Here is a 19,939-nt window from a genome sequence, read left to right as displayed (position 1 = left end):
GGAAAAAGAGAAGCTTGAAGAAGAGCAACATGCTTCCAAATCCAAGCACACAAAGAAGCGAAAGCTTACTTTTGAAAAGAAAAAGAAACAAGGCTGCTCGAAGAAAACCGAATGGTATTGTTTGGTGTGCTCCGAAGCGTATTCGAACAGTAGACCGGGAGAAAACTGGGTCAGGTGTGAAAAGTGCCATGGTTGGTCGCATTCTCAATGTACCGAGGGATTGTCAAAGTATTATTGTCACCTTTGTGAAGAGTAAAGGAAAAATGTGAATTTTTGAAACGCCTATTATATTGTGTGCAGTTTTGCTTCAGTGTGTACCTTCTGGTGAACATTTTCTGACCTTGAGGAGTGAATAAACCTTTCTTGAGAAAAAGTGAATGTTCAGTAAAGTGTTTGCTATTTATTAGCAGCAAAAATATTCTGTTACAGCTTGCCCCTGCCTGTGTTACAACTTGCCCCAGATCCGGGGTAAGTTGTAACGCCCGATTGAAGTTTTTCTAGGGCAATTTTCTCAAAATCCTTAATACATATCACAGGGCTTTAGGTGGAATAATATGCGTAAATAGTCTACCTATACAACTAATCTCCAAAAAATTCGCTCAGACTTGTTTTTACAGACATACAATAAATAATTCAAAAAATGTTACAACTAGCCCCGGTCTCCCCCTACTGTATATATAATATTGTATTCACAGAACATCACACGGTTCAATATTCAACAATTGCTTGTAGATAAGATGAAATGTTGTGAAAGTCTCCGGAACATTGAAATGAACTCCTCTTAAGGTTTAGTCTGTGTGGGAATAAGTTAAGCAAGGTTTAATACTGAAATTCAAAATTGATATACTATAACAAAAAAAGTTGGTAACTTTGGTAAAATATCGCAATTTGTCGAATACTGCTATGTAGGCTATAGGCTACAGTGAAACGGGATGATCAGAAGCCATGCACAATTGCACATTGCACCAGTAAGCTTGAAATTAATCTGCTTACATTACACATGCTTACACATTACAAACACAGTGATAACGAACGACGATGATGATGATTTACATGATGACGACATTTGGACAAGAGACAAAAAAATCAAATCACTTAAAATCAGAAACCCTGATAGGTTAAAGTTCTTATCTTTTTATCATTTCAACGTCTATGGACAATTTTGAAACTGGCACAAGACTTTGTTAGGAAGGAAAAGTACTGCATGGATATTTAAACTCCTGGGGTGAAAACTATAGCTTCGTTGAGTTGAGATTTGATTGGTAGATAAATTGTTCTAAGGCTGAAGAAATTTTGAAAAGGATTTTAACTCAATTGTAAGTTGTTTTTTTTTAGCGGTGATTAAACATCAAAGTAGACTTCGTGATCCAAAGTTCTGAAACATAAAATAATCTGCAGGTTTGTAAATCAAATTAATATTGTTGCTTGGTCTATAAAAAGTAAACTAGCTTAATCATATCCATAGCCTACCTACTTACCCTTAGTAGCCTACTTCATTATATGATTTAAAAATCAAAAAACTTTGTTGACTATTGCAGTTACTCAATTCTCTTATAAATACAAGTCGTAGGCTATATGATGCAACACTGAATGAGATTTCTTATGCTCTTTGATGCAATTAATCTTAGGTAATCACTAGGGCCAGTAAAAGCTATTAAAGTCAAATTGTTTTGTTGGTACAGAAAGTTGTGTAACTGATAATAGTGAAAGAACTACGTTGTTATGAGCTCTATGAAGTTATAAAGTCATAAAAACTCATACTTTCTGTTTTCTTAAAGGTCATAAAATATGAGTTTTATTTTTTACTTTAAATTACAAAATTGAACCCTAATAACTTCTTAAATGTAGTTCAAGCAGCTCCTGTAAACATTGAAGTTTAATAATTTGGGAACAGGGGCGTAGTCAATAGGAAAAGAGGCAATCAAATAGCCCCCCTCTACTAAAATGTTTTTGTACATGCAACCAATTCCTAACAGACTTGAAAGCTATTAAAAAGATGTTATTAAGAAAAGGTTTAAAAACGAAGATAAAGGTTTATTAAACGAAGATGTTTCTTTGAGAAAGGTCAATACTATAATGGACGATAAAAGTCTGACTAATCAATTGATTGATGTCAGCCAATGCTGTGCTGTGTCTGTATAGTGGGCTGACAAACTTAATGCTCAAAACGAAAAGTTGCACATACACAGTACAAGAGGCCTATGATGATATTTACTCCTTTGATTTGGGAAGCCACCTTGTGCAATTGAAAAAATACATTAAGAAACGCTTAGGAAAAATGATGTAAAAGCATTTGTAAAGCTGAGTAGAGTAGATATTTCTCCAACATGCAAAATTGTTAAAATACTTCAGCACATGTGGAGCAACCGTTTTTTTCTTTTGAAATCAATGGTTCGTTCAAACAAAAATTTTACAGACGTAGCCTACACATTGTATACTAAGACTGTAGACACGACCTACTAGAACACGGCCAAATATGTTGCTATTTGGGAAATTTTCTAAGAGTCTTAATTGTTACAAACAATCATAGCCATGACAAACTTGTCACTTTCCCATTTACACAAGTATGTAAAATAAGCACTATTTGCATCTATAGACACATTTTTGGCTTGTTATGCCGGAGATTAGTTATGTATGTTAAGTACAATTTATGCAATAATAATGCAAAATATGTAAGACTTTCCAACTGCATCCTGGAGGTAGTATCATCATATAGTGGTTAGATTTTTTGTGTAGCAGGATCTTTCCCCAAAAGACATATTTTACTTGCAAAATTAAACTTGGCGAAAAACAAAACAAACTAAAATTTAAATTGGCACACCGAATGAACAGCTTAAAACATACAATCCACAAAAATCCTTAATATTTTAAATGGAACATGCAATGGCACCAAACGATACTACCTCCAGGGTGCAGTTGAAAAGTCTTACGTAATACATTACAATTGTGTGAACTGTGCTCAACGTAAATACCTAATCTCCGATTAAACAAGCCAAACACATGTCTAGGTGCAAATATTGCTTATTTTACTTACTTCTGGAAATGGGAAGATGACAGGTTTGTCATAGCTATGATGATTGTAACAATTCAGACTTTTAGAAATTTCCCCAAACACAGTAGAATTCTCCTATAGTGACTTTGGCAATAGTGACACTTCGCCTATAGTGACACCTGTTGCAAAGTCCCGTTTGCATACGCAACAGTTGAGTAGAATTCGGCCATAGTGACACTTCGGTTATGGTGACACTTTTTCCGCGGTCCCTTCAGGTGTCACTATTAGCAACATATTTGGCCGTGCTGTATACTTCATGAAATTGTACTGGAATGTTTATGCATTAGATGCATGAAACATTTGAATTCTTGCAGTGATTTTGAAGGAAACTAGGTGTTTTGTTCGTTGTTCGAATATATTCAATAGTCAACAAAAAATTTGTTGCATTTTCATATTCACTTGGTCTTGGGTAATTTTGGAGTGCTGAATCCGAATATGACGTTATTTTTGGTCTAGAAGCCTTAGATTTTTTGTAAATTTTGATTTTTTTTTTCTTTTTTTGAGTAAAAACTGAATATTTTTCAAAAAAAAAATATTTTGATGAATAGAAAAAAAAAACATCTTTTACGACTGAAATAATAGGGTGGCCCCTTTTGAGGCAATTTTTTCATTTCAACTTGCCTGGGTGATAGATTTTTGCCTTAGCCCAAAATATTAATAAATCCAAAATTTTTTTGAAATCTGACCCTGTTTAGACCCTGCCCCAACACCATTATTAAATCGAGCCCTCTAAATCACGTTTTTAATGATAAAATTAGTAGGCCTACTATTTGAGCTAGATATATGTTGTTGGTATTTATTTTTATTGATTATCAGAAAGGAAGACACTTACACGCCTTAATTCAAGATTTGAACAACTTTTTTATTAATTCATTTTATAGTATCAATGTAAATGCTTCTTAAATTGACCGATGAAGGCATAGGCGTCGAAATAGGCGTCAAAATAGGGTGGGCCGGGTGGGCGGCGCCCACCCTGCCGTGAAACGAGGGTGGGCAAAATATGTTTCGCCCACCCTGTTTTTTTTGTTAAACGCTGAATTATCCAACCAACTGCAGCGAAACTTCTTGTTTTACGCTATGTCTCTCGCTAGGCATCCGACAGAACAAAGCAATTTCGCAACAACGCTGCGTTGAAAATCGGTCACTGCATTGTTGTTGCTACGGCAACTGCCACACGCTGGCATTTCCTGGTGAGAGAAAGCCACGTTTGATCTTTTCTCCGAATGTTCTCACTTTCGTTGCGTCACAATCAAGCTTCTGTTCCGGGTGAGCGTAAGGAAATATGAATATGACATCATAATGAACATGACAATAAAATAACCGATACAAACTATAGACGTACGTACTGGAACAATCGCTTTTTACAAATCTTTTCTCACAAACTTGTTGCTGGATATAAATTGAGGCACCGCGCGATGTTGTCATTTCATTATTGAAAAGTTAAACATGAAGCAAAGTCTAACATCTATTCGCGCATTCTTTAAACCAGCTTCCTAAAGGCGTCGAGATGAACGCTGAAGAAGCCACGTCCTGCACGAATCAACGTAGATATAACATTGATGAAGAAAGCAGTGCTTCAAGGATGGACAGTGGTGAAGTCAATGTCTCAGGCAATGCGCTGGTAGTTGTAAAAGACAGCATGAGCCATGGATTTCTACCTGCTCCATTTGACGTTAGCATGCTGCCGGATCAGCTTCCGGCTCGGGAAGGTCGTGTGTTGCAAAGGAAGCTTTTTTTCCGAATTCCAGTGGATGCGTCTTAACCCTGATGGTACTTGTTACTGTAGTCACCTGTCCGAACATTGTGGGCAAATTCAAAGGCGACACTTTAAAGTTAACAGGTCACGAGTCACGCGCTTTTTAGGTCGCAAAGGAAAACATAAAAGAAGTTTGTTTAGTTTAGCAGCGCTCATAAGATCGCAAGGCGCAAGAAAGCAAACATCAAACCTATTAAAGCTTAATTGCTGCAGCGACGCTAAACGCAGTCTTTGTGAGAAAGACTATCATTGGGAATTTCCGAACATACACATTCAATGAAATCTGCTTGAAAACTCTCGCCCACCCAGTATTCCTCTCTTCTAAGAAAAAATCGACGCCTATGGATGAAGGGATATGATTTTTTTCTGAGAGTTAGGCAAAAAACAAAGTGATGAAAACACTACTAACTTATTGACCAAGAAGTAACAGCACGTCGCATTTCACACATTAGAATCTATGTTTGCTTGGATTTTCTGGTGACACGATATTTTTTCCTGATCCATGGCTTTTTCTTCCTGCTGTGGTGCACAAAGCTTCACCAATTTGTCGGTTTTGCCCGGCTATCCGCCCAGTTGCTTTTGTTGTCAGTTTAACTCCATGTTCTACAGATTGAGTGTGATTTGGATAATTTAGATGAAAAGGATGTTCCACAAATTGCTTAATGTTAATGCATGGTTTGGTCAGGGGAGGTTCATTCAAGGGAATGATTTCTTTTTTATTTGAGAGGTAGGATATTGTGGAGCACCCACTGCCATATATGGTTATCATTTCTGTACTGTATAAGATGTTGCCTCAAAATTTAATTTGGGAAGGTGAAACTCTTGCACTGTACAATTTTACGACTCCTTTAAAAGTTTGATGTTGTGAGAAAAGTTCACTGGCTGAAAATAGAAAGCGAAATCCACACTACATGCTGGGCAAAAATTGGCGTTTGAGGCTCTTGCGTTTGTAAGATTTTTGGGGGCAGTCTCGGTTAATGCTCCAACAGTAATCTGCCATCATGTGTCGCTTCCATCGGCCTTGGTAACGTTCTTCTACTTTCATAAGATCCTGGTGGAACCGCTCTCCTTGTTCGTCACTGACAGCTCCAAGGTTTTCTGGAAATTTGTCCAGATGACTGAATAAGAAATGAACTTTAATGCTCATTCTGCATCCTAAGTCGCAGAAAGCAAAGAGCATTTTGCTCGCAAAAACCTCGTAATTGTGAGCGTTTTTGTTTCCAAGAAAGTTTTTAGTGACATCCACAAAGGATAACCTGAACGCCTGAACGCCAAAGTCCTAAACCCCACTTTGTACTTCACCAGGGAGGCAACACGATTGAACAAGTGTCTTCTTTCAACTATCTTGGTTCTCTCTTAACAGCGGACGCACGATGTAAGAAAGAGATACGAAGAATAGGCCTAGCTAAAGACGCTTTTAATAGACTACGACCTATTCTATTGGATCGCAAGCTTTCTATTCTTCTGAAGGTGCGACTTCTCAAAGTGTTAGTGTGGTCTGTTCTCCAGTATGGTTGTGAAACATAGTCCTTCAACACAGAAACTAGGCGTAACATTGAAGCAGCTGAAATGTGGTTTTACAGAAAAATGCTCAGGATTTCATATACTGATCACATCACAAATGCAGAAGTTTTAAACCAGGTACATCAAAATAAGGAACTATTGAACAACATAACTCAAAGGCAACTCAAATTTCTCGGTCACATTATCAGAAAAGAAGATTTCGAAAATCTCTGTCTAAGCGGCCGCCTTCTCGGGAAACGTGCTCGTGGCAGACAACGAACAACATTTATATCCAATTTCAATACATCAATCAGCCAACCAAGAACACTTTGGGACACTGCGCGACAAAGGGAACACTGGAAAAGTTTACGAACTGAGCATCTAGTTCATCAAAGGCCGCGTCGGCTATGATACTGTTGTTGGTTGGAAATGTGTGAACAATATATTGGAAGCAGTCGCTATCAGGGCTTAAAGCTTTCACAAACTGTTTCATCAACCCTAACTTGATGTGAAGAGGGGGGAAAACAATTTTGTTTCTATACTTACAATCGGATCGTTTAACATGGTTGGCATGCCGGCTTGAAGTGTTTCACGTATGGCCAATCGTTTTGGGTCCAATGCTTGTCATTAGCTCTGCTGTCCCACATGCAAAGACAACATGGAAACTTGGTGTATCCTTTTTGCTGACCAAGTAAGAAACCAACCATTTTCAGGTCAACACATAATATCCAATTGTGCTAATGATATTTCAGCAAGTCAATGACTAGCTTAATATCATCATATAATTCTTTTAAGACAGTTGAATGACCAACTGGAACTCCTCCATATGCATTACCATTGTGCAAAACAACACACTTCAGGCTTCGCCTGGAACTGTCTATAAATAAGCGCCATTCACTTGAATCATATAAAAAAACTCCTAGTTAGACGAGAAGACCTGGAATATCATTGCAGTAAATTAACTGCTTTTCCTCTGAAAAAAAAAATACATAAACATTTCATCTCGTTTCCTGAAAAACGAAACCTTTGTGGAACGGTCCAATACGTGATTTTCACTAAGGCTTGATGCTAAAAGCTCAGCAGCTTGCTTGAATAAGTCCAAGTCTCGTACCAAGTCATTTAGTTCTGACTGGTTAAATTTCTGAATGGTTTCAAAATTAAAGCCTTCTGAGTCTGCATCTGCTTCCTTAGTATACTCGCATTCCATACTACCGTGGTAAATCTCAGAGTCTGTTTCTTCTTCATCGGAGGATGCAAAACCATTTAATACTGGAGGTGGAAACGTTTCAGAGTGAAGGACAGGTTGAATAGCGGAAGGAATATTTGGATAAGAAATATTTTGTCCACTTTTTTTTTGGCGTTTATATCGATTAAAACTATACGAAGCCATGTCAAAAACTCCAAAAGAACCGGTAGCCTATAATAGAACTGTAAATCTAAACAATTTATAACGTCTAAACACAAAAATATGGTTACAAGTCGACACATAGTACTGAGTTTGCACTGAAGTCTTTCAAAATATGATTGTAGCACTCAAAAACTCTCAAAAACTAAACATCATGTGTAACTAAAAAAATGCCTGCTTTCTACCTAGTAATATGAACAAATGAAAAAGAAAATCGCAGGCTTCACGCTTGAACAAAATTTTGTACTGTTGCCAAAAACAAAACTCGAAATTGGCTCTAACAGTAACCTTGCCTTGAATTGCTTATTTTTATCTTTGTCTTATCTTGCCATTCTATAGTTTCTTCTTACTGGCTTTTACATTCTACCTGCAGCATGTGTTGTGCTCATTTTAACACATACCATAAACATGAAAACTGGTGGTAAAACTATGTAACTGCCAGTGACGATCGGTGAGAGAAAGCAAGGAAAGCAGAGCTTACCTGAGCGAAAACTATGCAAAATATAATGACTGAATTCTAGGTTTAACTTCTTATTATTTTTATCAAGTCTATTTTAACTTGAAAATTACTGTATTTGTGACTAGAATTACTCGTAACGCTTGTGAGTAGTCTAATTCCTTACCAAACCGCATGTCTTGCCTATAAATGCCAATTAACGCAAACGCTCCTGTCAGAAACAACCATTGAGGATTCAGGGAAGCAACTATCAAAGTTGCTTTCCCCAGGTTCAAAAATGTCAAAAAACGCCTTCGTTTTATCCAATCCTCACTCGTTTTGCAAAACGTCACTAGCTGCTTAGCCAATCAGATGTGTTATGGTTAGAGTTGCTTTCCCAGTGACGTCAATGCGTACATTCGCTAGAGCGGCTAGACTAACTCGTCAGAATGGTCTCTCGTCACGGTACACAGCACAGCATCATAATGCCGAAAAGATTGTTGCTGTTTTTTGATGTCTCCTCGCCATGTACTTTAGCCTACTAGCTTTCATAGTCATGCCTTTGCCTTTTTTACAGCGTTGATATGACGTTACTTCGCCAATGAACGTTCAGGTGCGGATGCAATATTTAGTTCGTTAAGCTTCTATACGCAGGAGGCAAACTTATCCAGCTTTTTGTACAAATTGCTTGCGGTTGTAATGTTTAGGCCTAAGTGTTAGTTTTTGTAGTGTAGGCCTAGGCCTAGACAACTATTATTCCATGTCCAACACTGGATTTTGGTCCTGCAACGTTAAAATTAAGATTGTTCATGACTTCTAAACATTAAATGGATGTATGATCACGACATAGGCGAAGCAAAATTCGGCAGATTTTTATTTTTGATTTGTTTTGGAAATGCTCTCAGAGCGCACCAAATTGGAAGTGTTTTTCAAAAATTTCTGGGGGAGACCCCCGCAGACCCCCGCTGGAAGTGTTGCCTTCGGCAACACGCCTTCGGGCTTCGCCCGACAGTTACGCCCTTCGTGCCTACTACCTTGCTGCAGCACATTTCCAAGTTGCTGTCCCAACGGTTTAACCCACCGAACGTCACTGTTAACTGCTGTAGGACCTTCAGCACTAACGTAAATCTAACTCAGACTCTCTGACCTCTGACTTTGGACAAGCCACACTTTTCATCCGAGTTTTCTACTATTACATCACAATCCCTACATCTAATAGCGTAGTGATATTGGTCATTTTGTAGTATGTATTTACAAAGAAAAAGCATATCGTATTCTAACTGCAGAACTTCAAAATTGAAGCTATCAGTGGCGTACCGTGACCACTTTGATAGGGTGTTCAGTGACGGCAAAGCAACGGCGGGGGGTCTGGGGGGCCTCCCCCAGAAAATTTTTAAAGCTAACATTGAATTTGGTGCGTTCTGAGAGCATTTTCAGCACAAATTCTGAACATGAACAGAACTGACAAAAATAATGTTGTCGGAATGGAGAAGAATACAAAATAGATATTTATTTAACAGCGGCTATTGAATAAAAGACTTAATAATATCAAACATTAAGTTGCATTTCTAAAGTCACATACTTCAGTTCAGTTTTTATTTTCGACCATCAAAACGAACAATATTACTTTCCATAACACAGCAGGAGTCTGAAGAAACGCGAAAGTTAAAGCGTGCTCGAGATGGAAATGATTTACTTCATGCAAAGATTAGGCACGGTAGCAACACCTTGAGAAATGTACAAGCGAATTAAAAACAAACAGGTGAAAGTTAAAACAAAAAACAATAGCAAAGCAACTCGATAATAAACAAGAAAAGTCGATTGCTATGTTGGTCAGCTGTAGGCCTACTTTTATCCGCCGTACTACTTAGTAAAAACGAAAATGTTTAACACCTCGACTACAGAAGAAAAATTCATCTATAGCATAATTCGATTCTTCTTGTTTGTGCAATAAATGTTTGAATTACACCGTCGTAGAAAGCTTGCTTATGCTTCAGTTCTAGCAAAAGTTCCTTCTCTATTGAAAGCAAGCTGAGCGAGCTCAGTCTTGCCCTTGTGTGGAACGCAAGCAGGTATGTATTCTCTTTAGTGCTGAGAAGCTTTGTTCTGCCGATGCTGTAGTGCTGGGAATACTAAGTACGAGCTGCGTTAAGTTAAACAATTCGTTGAAGCCAGAACTTAAAGAGTTTTGATGAACATACTCATAGGCCTACATGTTTTGAACAGTTTGTTGCGAAAATTCTGGCAGCGAATACACAATTTACTGGCACTTGGTGCATAAAAAACATTTTATCTTATCTTGTTTCCAACTCTGATCACCTCAAATTCTAATCCAACAAGCTAAAACTTGCTATTGCCTGGGATTCCCCCAATGACGCGCCAAGGTGTGCAGATCAGCGAGTGCACAGCCTGGCTGACCTAAAACCATTGCAGTTTTCGCTGCCTTGTGACGTCATTTTTCTTAATTGTTTATTTTAAATAGCACTCGCCAAGCTGTCAGTGCACGGAAACCACTTTAACAAGTCGAAATTCTGCCACTGAAATTGATTAGAATGCAACCGCCAACCAATCAGAACATGTTATAAGAGGCTACCGTCCAATTGTGATCCATCTCGCACTCATCCAGAGAGTTAATGCTTGTTTTGAACTTTATTTAGTAATTACAGAAGAAAAAGAGCAATAGCAGTAGTGGGAATCGAACCCGCGTCAATGAAATGACTACTTTCTAGCCCTAACCTTAACCCCTAAGCCAACCAGCTGACAGAAAATCCATCACTTAATTTGCTTTCTATCATCTTCTTTTCGCCATTTTTTACGTCACTTAAACCATAGCTTGTGATTGGTTGGCGGTTTCATTCTAATCAATTTCAGTGGCAGAATTTCGACTTGTTAAAGTGGCTACCTCAGTGCACACCCAGCTTAAAGGTAATGACCGAAAAAAATTAAAGGCAATGACCTCAAACGTTGGAGTATTAAAATTAGAAGGGGACAAGTTTTGCAATTGAAAAGAAAGCAATCAGCATGCAGCAAGATGTTAGAATATCATGAAAGTAAAGAACATCGACAACTGATGGAAATTTTCTTTTTTTCTGAATTCCTTGGGGTGTTCGGTGCACACCTTGAACACCCTGAATATACGCCACTGGAAGCTATTGAATTTTTGTGAAAATTTTAAATTACCCGCTTGGTTTTATAAAAAGTGCATGCTGTGACGTTATTAATATTCAGATCATCAAAGCTGTAAAACCAAGCATCGTATCGCTGTAAATCGAGGTTAGCTGCCGGGTAACTAGAACTAAATAGTTGGAGTTTTGTTTTAAATTTCAGACCAAATGCTGCAAGCCTCAAAATATCCACTGGTGTATTGCATAAAAACTAGAGCTTGCAGAAGAAAACTGATTGCAGATTTGGAATCAGTGGCTAAAACTCATTCAGAATCGATCAAAAATCTCTTGCAACAAAAAATTTTTTTTTGTTGACCAGTGTATTGTTCAAAATGCACGTAAAAACTTGCATTCAAGTTGTCAATTGCGGAAATTAACATAAGTTTGATGCTTAGTCATATAATGTCGTATATTTCAAAAAATAATATCATATTTTTCGATTTTTTACGTCATGAAAAACTTGCCCTAGTAATCATTAATCACCCAACAGGGCTTCATCAGTACAAAGGATGCGGTTGTTTTGCATTGCACAGATCATCACTTTTGATGCAATTTTGAACAATTAAGCATACGTGTAAATCGCAGGCAACTGCTAAAAGGCGGCCTTGTAAAAACACGGTGTAACTGTTTAGCCTAGCTCTTTTTGGCTTGCTTAGACGTAGGGACAAGCGTGGACGTCGCTATAATAGCATCTGGACTGGAAGCCAAACGCTGCCGTCCAAGATGAGGCCTGAAAAGGATTGCCATATAGGCGGTTGTAACGCTAAATTTGAGAAATTTGGCGTTCTTTTAATGAGTTTGAGAGGCTATTTTGAGGTGGCATTTTGGCATATTTTTGGCAGTTTTTTTTAGCATTTTAAATAGTTTATAAAACAATATTTTATCAATTCGCAGAAGTCTATTTATTCATTATTGTTCAAGTTTGAAAAGGCAACTTTTTTTGAACCCTGATAGTATTTTTCATAAGATTGCATTTATGTTTATTTTTGTCAGCAGCATGATTACCACTATAGCTTAAAGTGTTGCGATCGTGCCATATTTTAACCTGCCATATTTCTTGTAATCCATTAAAACAAATTTGGAACGAAAACCTAAAACCGCCTAATTGGCAGTCCTTTTCAGGCCTCATCTTGGACGGCAGCGTTTGGCTTCCAGTCCAGATGCTATTATAGCGACGTCCACGGGACAAGGTAGCTTATTCAGTTGTATTAAACAACATAGTTTATTTTTTCATAATCCCTTGTCTCCCGCGTTACACCACGCATCTCCGGTGGTTAGCCGACCCAGTTTGAAAACCTCTGGGCTTGATTATTGACAACAAATATTTCATACAAACCTCTAACACCAGTCCAAATCGTAGTCAAAATCGTCATCACGGTCATCATCAAAAATGTAATCGTCAAAATGGTCCTCATCTCCAAAGGAAAGAGTGTCGTGGTCATCAAAATCGTAATCGTCACCAAAGTCATAACCATCTACTTCAAACTCACTAAAAATGTCAACGTCGTCGTCGTCGTCACAAAGCCTAAAAAATAATGTTCACAGTAAATCATCATGTTTTTACCAAAAGCTACTGTATGGTTGCTAAATAAGTAGAGACATGCGGAGGCTAATGTTCAGGCTCTTCTTATGTTTTAAATTCAAAAGTTGCATGATGGCACTCTGTAACCTGCTTTGGTAACTTGCTTTCTTTTGAACTGAAAAACGAATATTCAGTTTATTTTTGCTTTACAGGCACATGAATAGAGGAACAGGACGTAAATAGGACAATTCGAACATGTCGTTTGTAGCACTAGTTGCAACGTTCATCCAATGAGATTGAAAGTAAAAGCAACAATAAACAGGATGGTTTATTGCTTCACTGACGTTTCGCACACCATGATAATGCGCATCCTCAGAGCGAATAACATACAAAATAAAATTTCACAAGGTTATGTACTGCAGTGCGATTGAAGGCAAGAAAAAATATAAAAAACACACAATATTTTAATATCTTTAAAGCTTAATAGCTTACACTTTTGATGAGTCATTAGTTTTAATAAGTTATCCGTCGTAGTTCATTGAATCTTTTCAACAATACAACGAAACCAAACAGACGTTAATCTATTTTTACTCTCACAAGCTAATTAAAATGCAAGCTTACTTTAAGATAAACACTTAACTTATTGTTTCTATTATAACTACAAACACAGAGGCAACAAGTACGCTTATGCATCATCAAAATTTAGTCTTGGCTTTTTAGTCGTAACTTGGAGCACACATTGCTGGGTTACATAAGCTAGTTGGTGAACCAAAGCAATGCCTGTTCTAAAGCTCTAGATGTGATGCGTCACTGCGTGCCCACATTTCAACTAAGTTGTTGAATAGCCTACACACCTAACTACGTGAGGTCTAGGTAGGACTAGGATCGTTGAAGTGATTTTGCGTTGATCTTTGACAAAGTTGTCATTTTACTGAACTTTATTTGGGTCTCGCAGTTTTTTCTTCCAAATTAAAAAAGTCCGTCAAACGATTTTGGGCAAAGAAGAAAGTTAAGAAAACAGGGTTGTGGGGTCGAATCGGATCGTTAAAAATTGAGACAAAGTTGTAGTCCTAAAGGTGTAATCCGACTCCACAGCCATGGGAAAAACGCTGCTACAGCCCTACGCAAAGTAAAGGATTCAACGCTTACCTTTCAGGTGAAGATGGTGACGAAATTGCGTCAGAGTGCGGAAGTGTAACCCCTCGAGAAACTACCACTGACTTTCCATTGTTCTTTGTTGTAAATCTAGATGGTTGAAATTTACTCAACGGAGCTAGCTTCACTTTGATGCTGTCCAAAACCCCTCGGTGGTGCAGCACTCTGTATACGTAGAGTCTTCTATTGTCGAAAGCGTAATAGTAGCCATTTCTTCTTACTACTCTTATCAAAGGCAGATCGTAAACACTCATAGACCCATTTGCAATCTTTTCAACAGTTTCATTTAAGGGTTTTTGATCAGAAAACTTACTACTTATTCGATGATGCATAAACCGAATTTTAGAAGGCGACAAAGATATTTCTCTTACCATCTTAAGACTTGCTTTTCTGAAAAGTGAACGTGTAGGTTTGGATTGGAAAAAAAAACTATTCAGTGTTGCCAGTATGCAGCGGACAAAAGAGTGCAATAAAATAATTACATGCTAACAAAAACTTTTCACAACAACTCATTTTGCACCATCATATTTGCCAGTATTTTGATTTGTGGGATTGTAATTAAACTTAAGAAATTTTGTTCATGATTACTGTGAAAATAGCCATTCAAAATGTCATCTGATTGCAATTCTCTAAGCCGTAGCATACTCATGTCATGACAAAAGATTGATTTTAATTGCCTAAAAATACTCAAACTTGCAGTTGACTGTTGAAAATAACTATATAATTTATCACCAGCAGAGTAAAACTTTTTAGAATTTTTTTTTCTACAACCTGATTTCAACTTTCAAAGTACAAGATTTAAAACATGAACCTATAATTTGCTAGAAAACTTGTAAAGAGCAACTTTGTGTGATTATATTGCTATAGGTCAGCGACTACGTATAACAAGATGAGCCGTTTCTAAAGATTTTATCATAACATTTTACAATTTTTTTCGTTTTCGATTTAGATAGGCCTACAACTTTTACTTTTATTTTTTAACTGTTGTGCCAGAATGTAAACTTTGTATAAGTTATTTGACAATTTTAGATTGTTGGATTACCGAGTGACTTCTTGTAGCCTAGCGCTGAATAAAATTTAGCTACCAGATAAACTGTTGCCTAAAATTTGTCATTATCTTTACGGGCGGCATAGCCTACATTCAGTACGCAAGTAATTTTGTGTTGTGACCTAAATCAGTTCAGTTTGTTTTTATTTCTGACCATTAATTTACAATGAAAAACAATATATGCCAAACACAGCAGAGGTCTAGAAAAAAAGTAGAAGTGACAAATCATATGACCAAAGTAATAGCTGTAATAAATTATTGCAAAGTATTAGGGGAAGGTGGGGTAAAGTGGAATACCTAAGGGTTAATTCAGTACAGTTCACTGATTTTGCCAATAAAATTAACTTTTTTTTATTTGAGCGTTAACTCTAACATATTTCGACAATTTTTAAAGTGCACTTTTGATGACTGCCAGCTTTTTTATATATTTTTTTTTAATTTTAAAATTACCTCCAATAATCCACTTTACCCCACATATGTGGGGTAAACTGGACCGTTGTAAGTTTTGAGCAAATTCCGTAATTTTTTTCCACGCAATCAAATTATTTACAACTAGCATCATTAGCGAAGACATTATGAAACTTCACAATTGCAGTTCATAAGTCCATTACGAATCAAACTTTGAAATTTTTTTTTAAAAACGGAGTTCACAGATAAAGTTGTCATCCTCTTCATTGCAACCAGCACAGGCTTCATACGCCCACAGGATGTCCTTTGGTGATAACGAAGCATTCTGAAAAACAGGAATATAACTAAGTTAAGAACCAGCTCGTCTACTCGATCATGATTGGTGGGATATTCCGCCCCGTTAGCTCAGTGGTTACGAGCCCGGCTCAAGATTACACGGCGCTGGTTCGACTCTCGGGATGTGCGCTTGAGCAACGCATTTCAGGACTGCTCTCCATTTAGCGGTACTTAATGGATGGAATAATTTCAGGCAACAACACGTCAGCAATCGGAAACTTCACTCAGCCAATCTCGGTAACCGGCTCTGCGTCAAGAGCCTCTACAAGTGTGCGAAACTACCGGAAATAGCCTATCAAGGCTTTGTCAGTCCGAGGATAAAGATTCAATAACCAACCAACCATATCAGAACAACTATCCACTTGAGTGCTAATTAGGCCTACACAGCTGTTGTGTAAAATAAGCTACAAAATTATAAGTAACACAGCACCTAATTCGGTCAAGAAATCATAAACAAGAAAAAATATTTATGACGGGGTAAAGTGGATCACCACTGGTCCACTTTACCCCACCTCTACATTACTACTAATTTAACTGTTGGTCAAATTTAGGCTAGTCAGCAACAAGAGTGAATCTACGTAATGCGTACGTGATATAGTGAGGCTCATTTTTATTATTCAAAAAAACTTCTACCTAATGTACATAAGATACAATTTAAGTTACCATACATACCTTTCAATAGATCAGAGGGTGCCAAAAGTAATTTCCACGCTTTTTTGTGTCTTCTAAACCATGAAACCTTGAATAATGGCGTGTGCAGCTACTTTTCGTCATGCTTCACTAAACTTAATGGTATCCGCACAATAGTGAAACTTTAATAGCAAAAAAAGGCGGGGTTCCACTTTACCCCGTTGGTCCGCTTTACCCCACCTTCCCCTAATTGTAAGCTATAAAGTCTAAATAAATTAGTTTTAAACAATAGTGCCTCAAAGCCACTTCGCTCAAACAACAATGTAATTTTTATGTTTTTTTCTAGTTTAAAAAGTTTTTTTGCATCATATCTGAAAGTGAAAATATTTGCAAATAAGTAAAATAAAATAAAAATATTTTGTACCTGGCAACACACTGGTGTCACGAGATCTATAAAAACGTAAATGTAGAACTTGATTTTCGAATGCGGGAATTCCCTTTCCAGCCCACTAGATTGATACACATCATGCCTATTGCCTAGTAAAGTCCTTGGCTGACACATCTCCACTTGCTTTAGATATGTGAAACCGAGAGGTTTTTGCAACCAATTCATCTGCTTGCTTAAACGGTTAGGTTTGGTGGGCGTGCTTAATTTGCTTTAATCTAAACTAGATCGTGGACGTCGCTATAATAAGCGACGTCCACGATCTAGATCAAGGGTCTCACACCCGGCCCGCTGTGCATTTTTGAACTTTTAAACATTAACAACACAGCAACTGTTTGTGCCATTTGTAACTATTATAGCAAATTGTCCACTGTTTATTCATTGTTACGTAGGCTATTTAAGTAATTCTTATAAAACACACCCTTCTTACAAGCGTGGTCTTTTCGAAGATCAACAGTTTGGATTTTAGGAATACCTGCTGACATTCTGTAATACAAAATGCCTAAGCAAGCTAAATCGTCTTCAGCAAAAGTTAGACAGATTTGTGGAGCTTTTCTTATCGCCAAAAAATACGATGCCCTTTTTATAATCCATAAAACACATTGACTTTTCCACAAAATATTACGTTTGGGTCTGAAATTGACAAAATATTATGTTTGGGTAACTGGTATCTGTTACGGACAATTTTCATATCAAACGTCATATAAAACCGTCCAGGTCTACTGAATCTTAGCGTATTACGTGATGGAAATTTCTAAGAAATGAGCAGATTGCAAGACCTGTAAAACATTGCAGCTGCAACATAACATTACATCATCGTTAAATCTTGAATTGCGAGGCAGGTGTTAGCCAAACTTGAAACAGGTGCTTGAATAGTTTATCATTGCTTTTCATTATTACGTCACATAAGATGCTTACGTGCGATTTGGAATATTGCAAATTATTCTCTCATTCGTAAAATTGTAGCTTGAAAGTTGGTCGCATATTTAACTGTTTTGCTTAGTGCTTGCTAGCTGAACGAAATTTCCGTCTTTATCCAAGTAATCTGTTCTGTATTAGTGACAGTTTTTAGTGGCGTACGGTGTTGTGTTCCAATTTCGACAGCCTTGGGCTATTTTTACAGAAATACACTTTTTGAATAGACGTTTTCAAAGGAGTGTTTTTTTCGGTCATTGCATACAGACGAACGGATCGGAGAATCTTATGTTACAATTTTCCCACGAAGAGATTATGGTTTACCGCTGTGACCAGTATCAATTCAAGGAAGAACTGTGCCCTCTACAATTACGCAATTTCGTTAGGCCAAAATAAAATCAAAAAAATTTTTTTTTAGGTCAAAATAAAAATGGCCCTAGTGATGACATAAATTCAAATATTTGCAGTCTTGCGTGAACCACCACTCGTAAGCTTGCGAACTGTTCGAGCCATATTCACGAGTTCCTCGCGGCTGGGGGCGTTCAAACGTTCTAGAGTCAAACGTTTTTAGGGTTATTTTTTTTAAAAACGTCACAACCCGCAACGAAAAAAGTTTCAGTCATTTTATTTATTTGTGTCTCTATAGCCTTTATTTGTCTCGCGACAAAATGAATTAAAAATTGCGCTATGTAATTGTTAAACCACAAGCAATTGCTACAGTTTCGCAATGATGAGTTCTCATGCACATGTCAGGGTATAACAATATCTGTGAGCACTTTATTATGCAAGTGTTTAGATACGAAGTGGAATCATTGTGTGACGCCACTAGTGATGCCCTTGAAAACTGAAACTACGCACCAATGGGCGTGGCGACGCACAGTTTGAGAACCTCTGACCTAGGCAGTGGCGTAGCCAGAAAAAAAATTTAGGAGAGGCCAAATATTTGATGAACTCAAGAGAACGACAAAGTGTTTGATTTAAGACATCGCTACTTTGATGTGCTGTGGCGTATCCTGGTGGGTTGAGCAAGGGAAGCAATAAAACTGGTGGGGGTTATAGCATGCCGAAGACAGGCGTATTCTAGGAGGTCCGGGGGCAAGCTTCCCCAGAAAATGTTTTGCAAAAATACACTCAAATAATGGATTATAGTGCTTTCTGGAAACACTTTTAGGGTAATATTTTTATGAAATTTATTAGCAGATAAACAGCTATTAACTTATTAAAGGAAGCTCTTAAACACAAACGGGCAAAAACCGTGACTAAAATTACAGTAGAGCAGGGTTTCCCAAACTGTGGTCCGCGGAACACTGGTGGTCTGCAACGACTGCACAGGTGGTCCGTGGCGATACGACAAGAAATTAAAAAGTCACACTTATACGTTGTACAGTAGGCTACGTAGCCTACCCTGTTAATGATAATTGCCGCAGTTCTTAATTAATACAGAGTTGATTTTTTCTGACGTTACACAACATTTGGAATTGCTTTCTGCACATTTCAAGAAGTAGGCCTACTTTTTAAAAGAGACATAGGCTATGAGAATTTTGACTGGATTTTAAACCCTTTTGTTGTTACAAAAACTGATCTGTCAGGACGCGAAGAAGAAGAATTAGCCGAATTATCATCTGATCGAACTTTAATGCTTATAGTTTCAATCAAACAGCTATTACATCTTTCTGGTTGAGTTTTGTGGAGGAATACTCATTGCTATCGCAAAAGGCAACTAAAATTTTATTGCCTTTTGCCACGACCTACATGTGTGAGACAGCATTTTCAGCTCTTACCAACATGAAGACAAAATACAGGTCCAGACTTTCCGTGGACCCTGACTTACGAGTTTGCCTTTCACAATTAACTCTCAGAATTGATGACTTATGCCAGGGGTGTGCAACCTTTATTACAGGACGGCCAGATATAAATAACTGGGTGAAACCACGGGCCGCACGTTTATTTAACATATGCTTTCCAGCAGGCACAAAAAAGTAGTTTTTTTGTTATTCATGTTATTCTTTTAGCATTATTAGGGGAGATCTCCTTGCAGAAATGATAAGTTAAGACGCATAAATTTCTGAAGAAAACTGCTATTCAAATTTATTGTCACACCGACTTTAAACGAATTCAGTGAGAAATTTGCAGCTGGCTTCTTTTCCCGACGACTTTTATCAAA

The 19,939-nt window shown here is 37.5% G+C and overlaps 1 protein-coding gene across 1 annotated transcript; it reads right to left on the bottom strand.

Moving 5' to 3' along the window:
• Positions 1–660: 660 nt before the first annotated feature.
• LOC145779237 (uncharacterized) lies at positions 661–14,714 on the bottom strand. The gene is made up of 3 exons (XM_082590779.1): positions 13,988–14,714; positions 12,653–12,841; positions 661–1,375 (listed from the first exon to the last, which is right to left on the bottom strand). The coding sequence occupies exons 1-2, from the start codon at positions 14,365–14,367 to the stop codon at positions 12,655–12,657; spliced, it is 567 nt and encodes a 188-aa protein (XP_082446905.1). The 5' UTR covers positions 14,368–14,714; the 3' UTR covers positions 661–1,375; positions 12,653–12,654.
• Positions 14,715–19,939: the final 5,225 nt, after the last annotated feature.

Source organism: Aplidium turbinatum, chromosome 1 (genome assembly GCF_918807975.1).
Source record: "Aplidium turbinatum chromosome 1, kaAplTurb1.1, whole genome shotgun sequence".
NCBI lineage: Eukaryota > Metazoa > Chordata > Ascidiacea > Aplousobranchia > Polyclinidae > Aplidium > Aplidium turbinatum.
The sequence above is the reverse complement of the archived record's forward strand: the minus strand, read 5'-3'. Positions and strand labels throughout refer to the sequence as shown.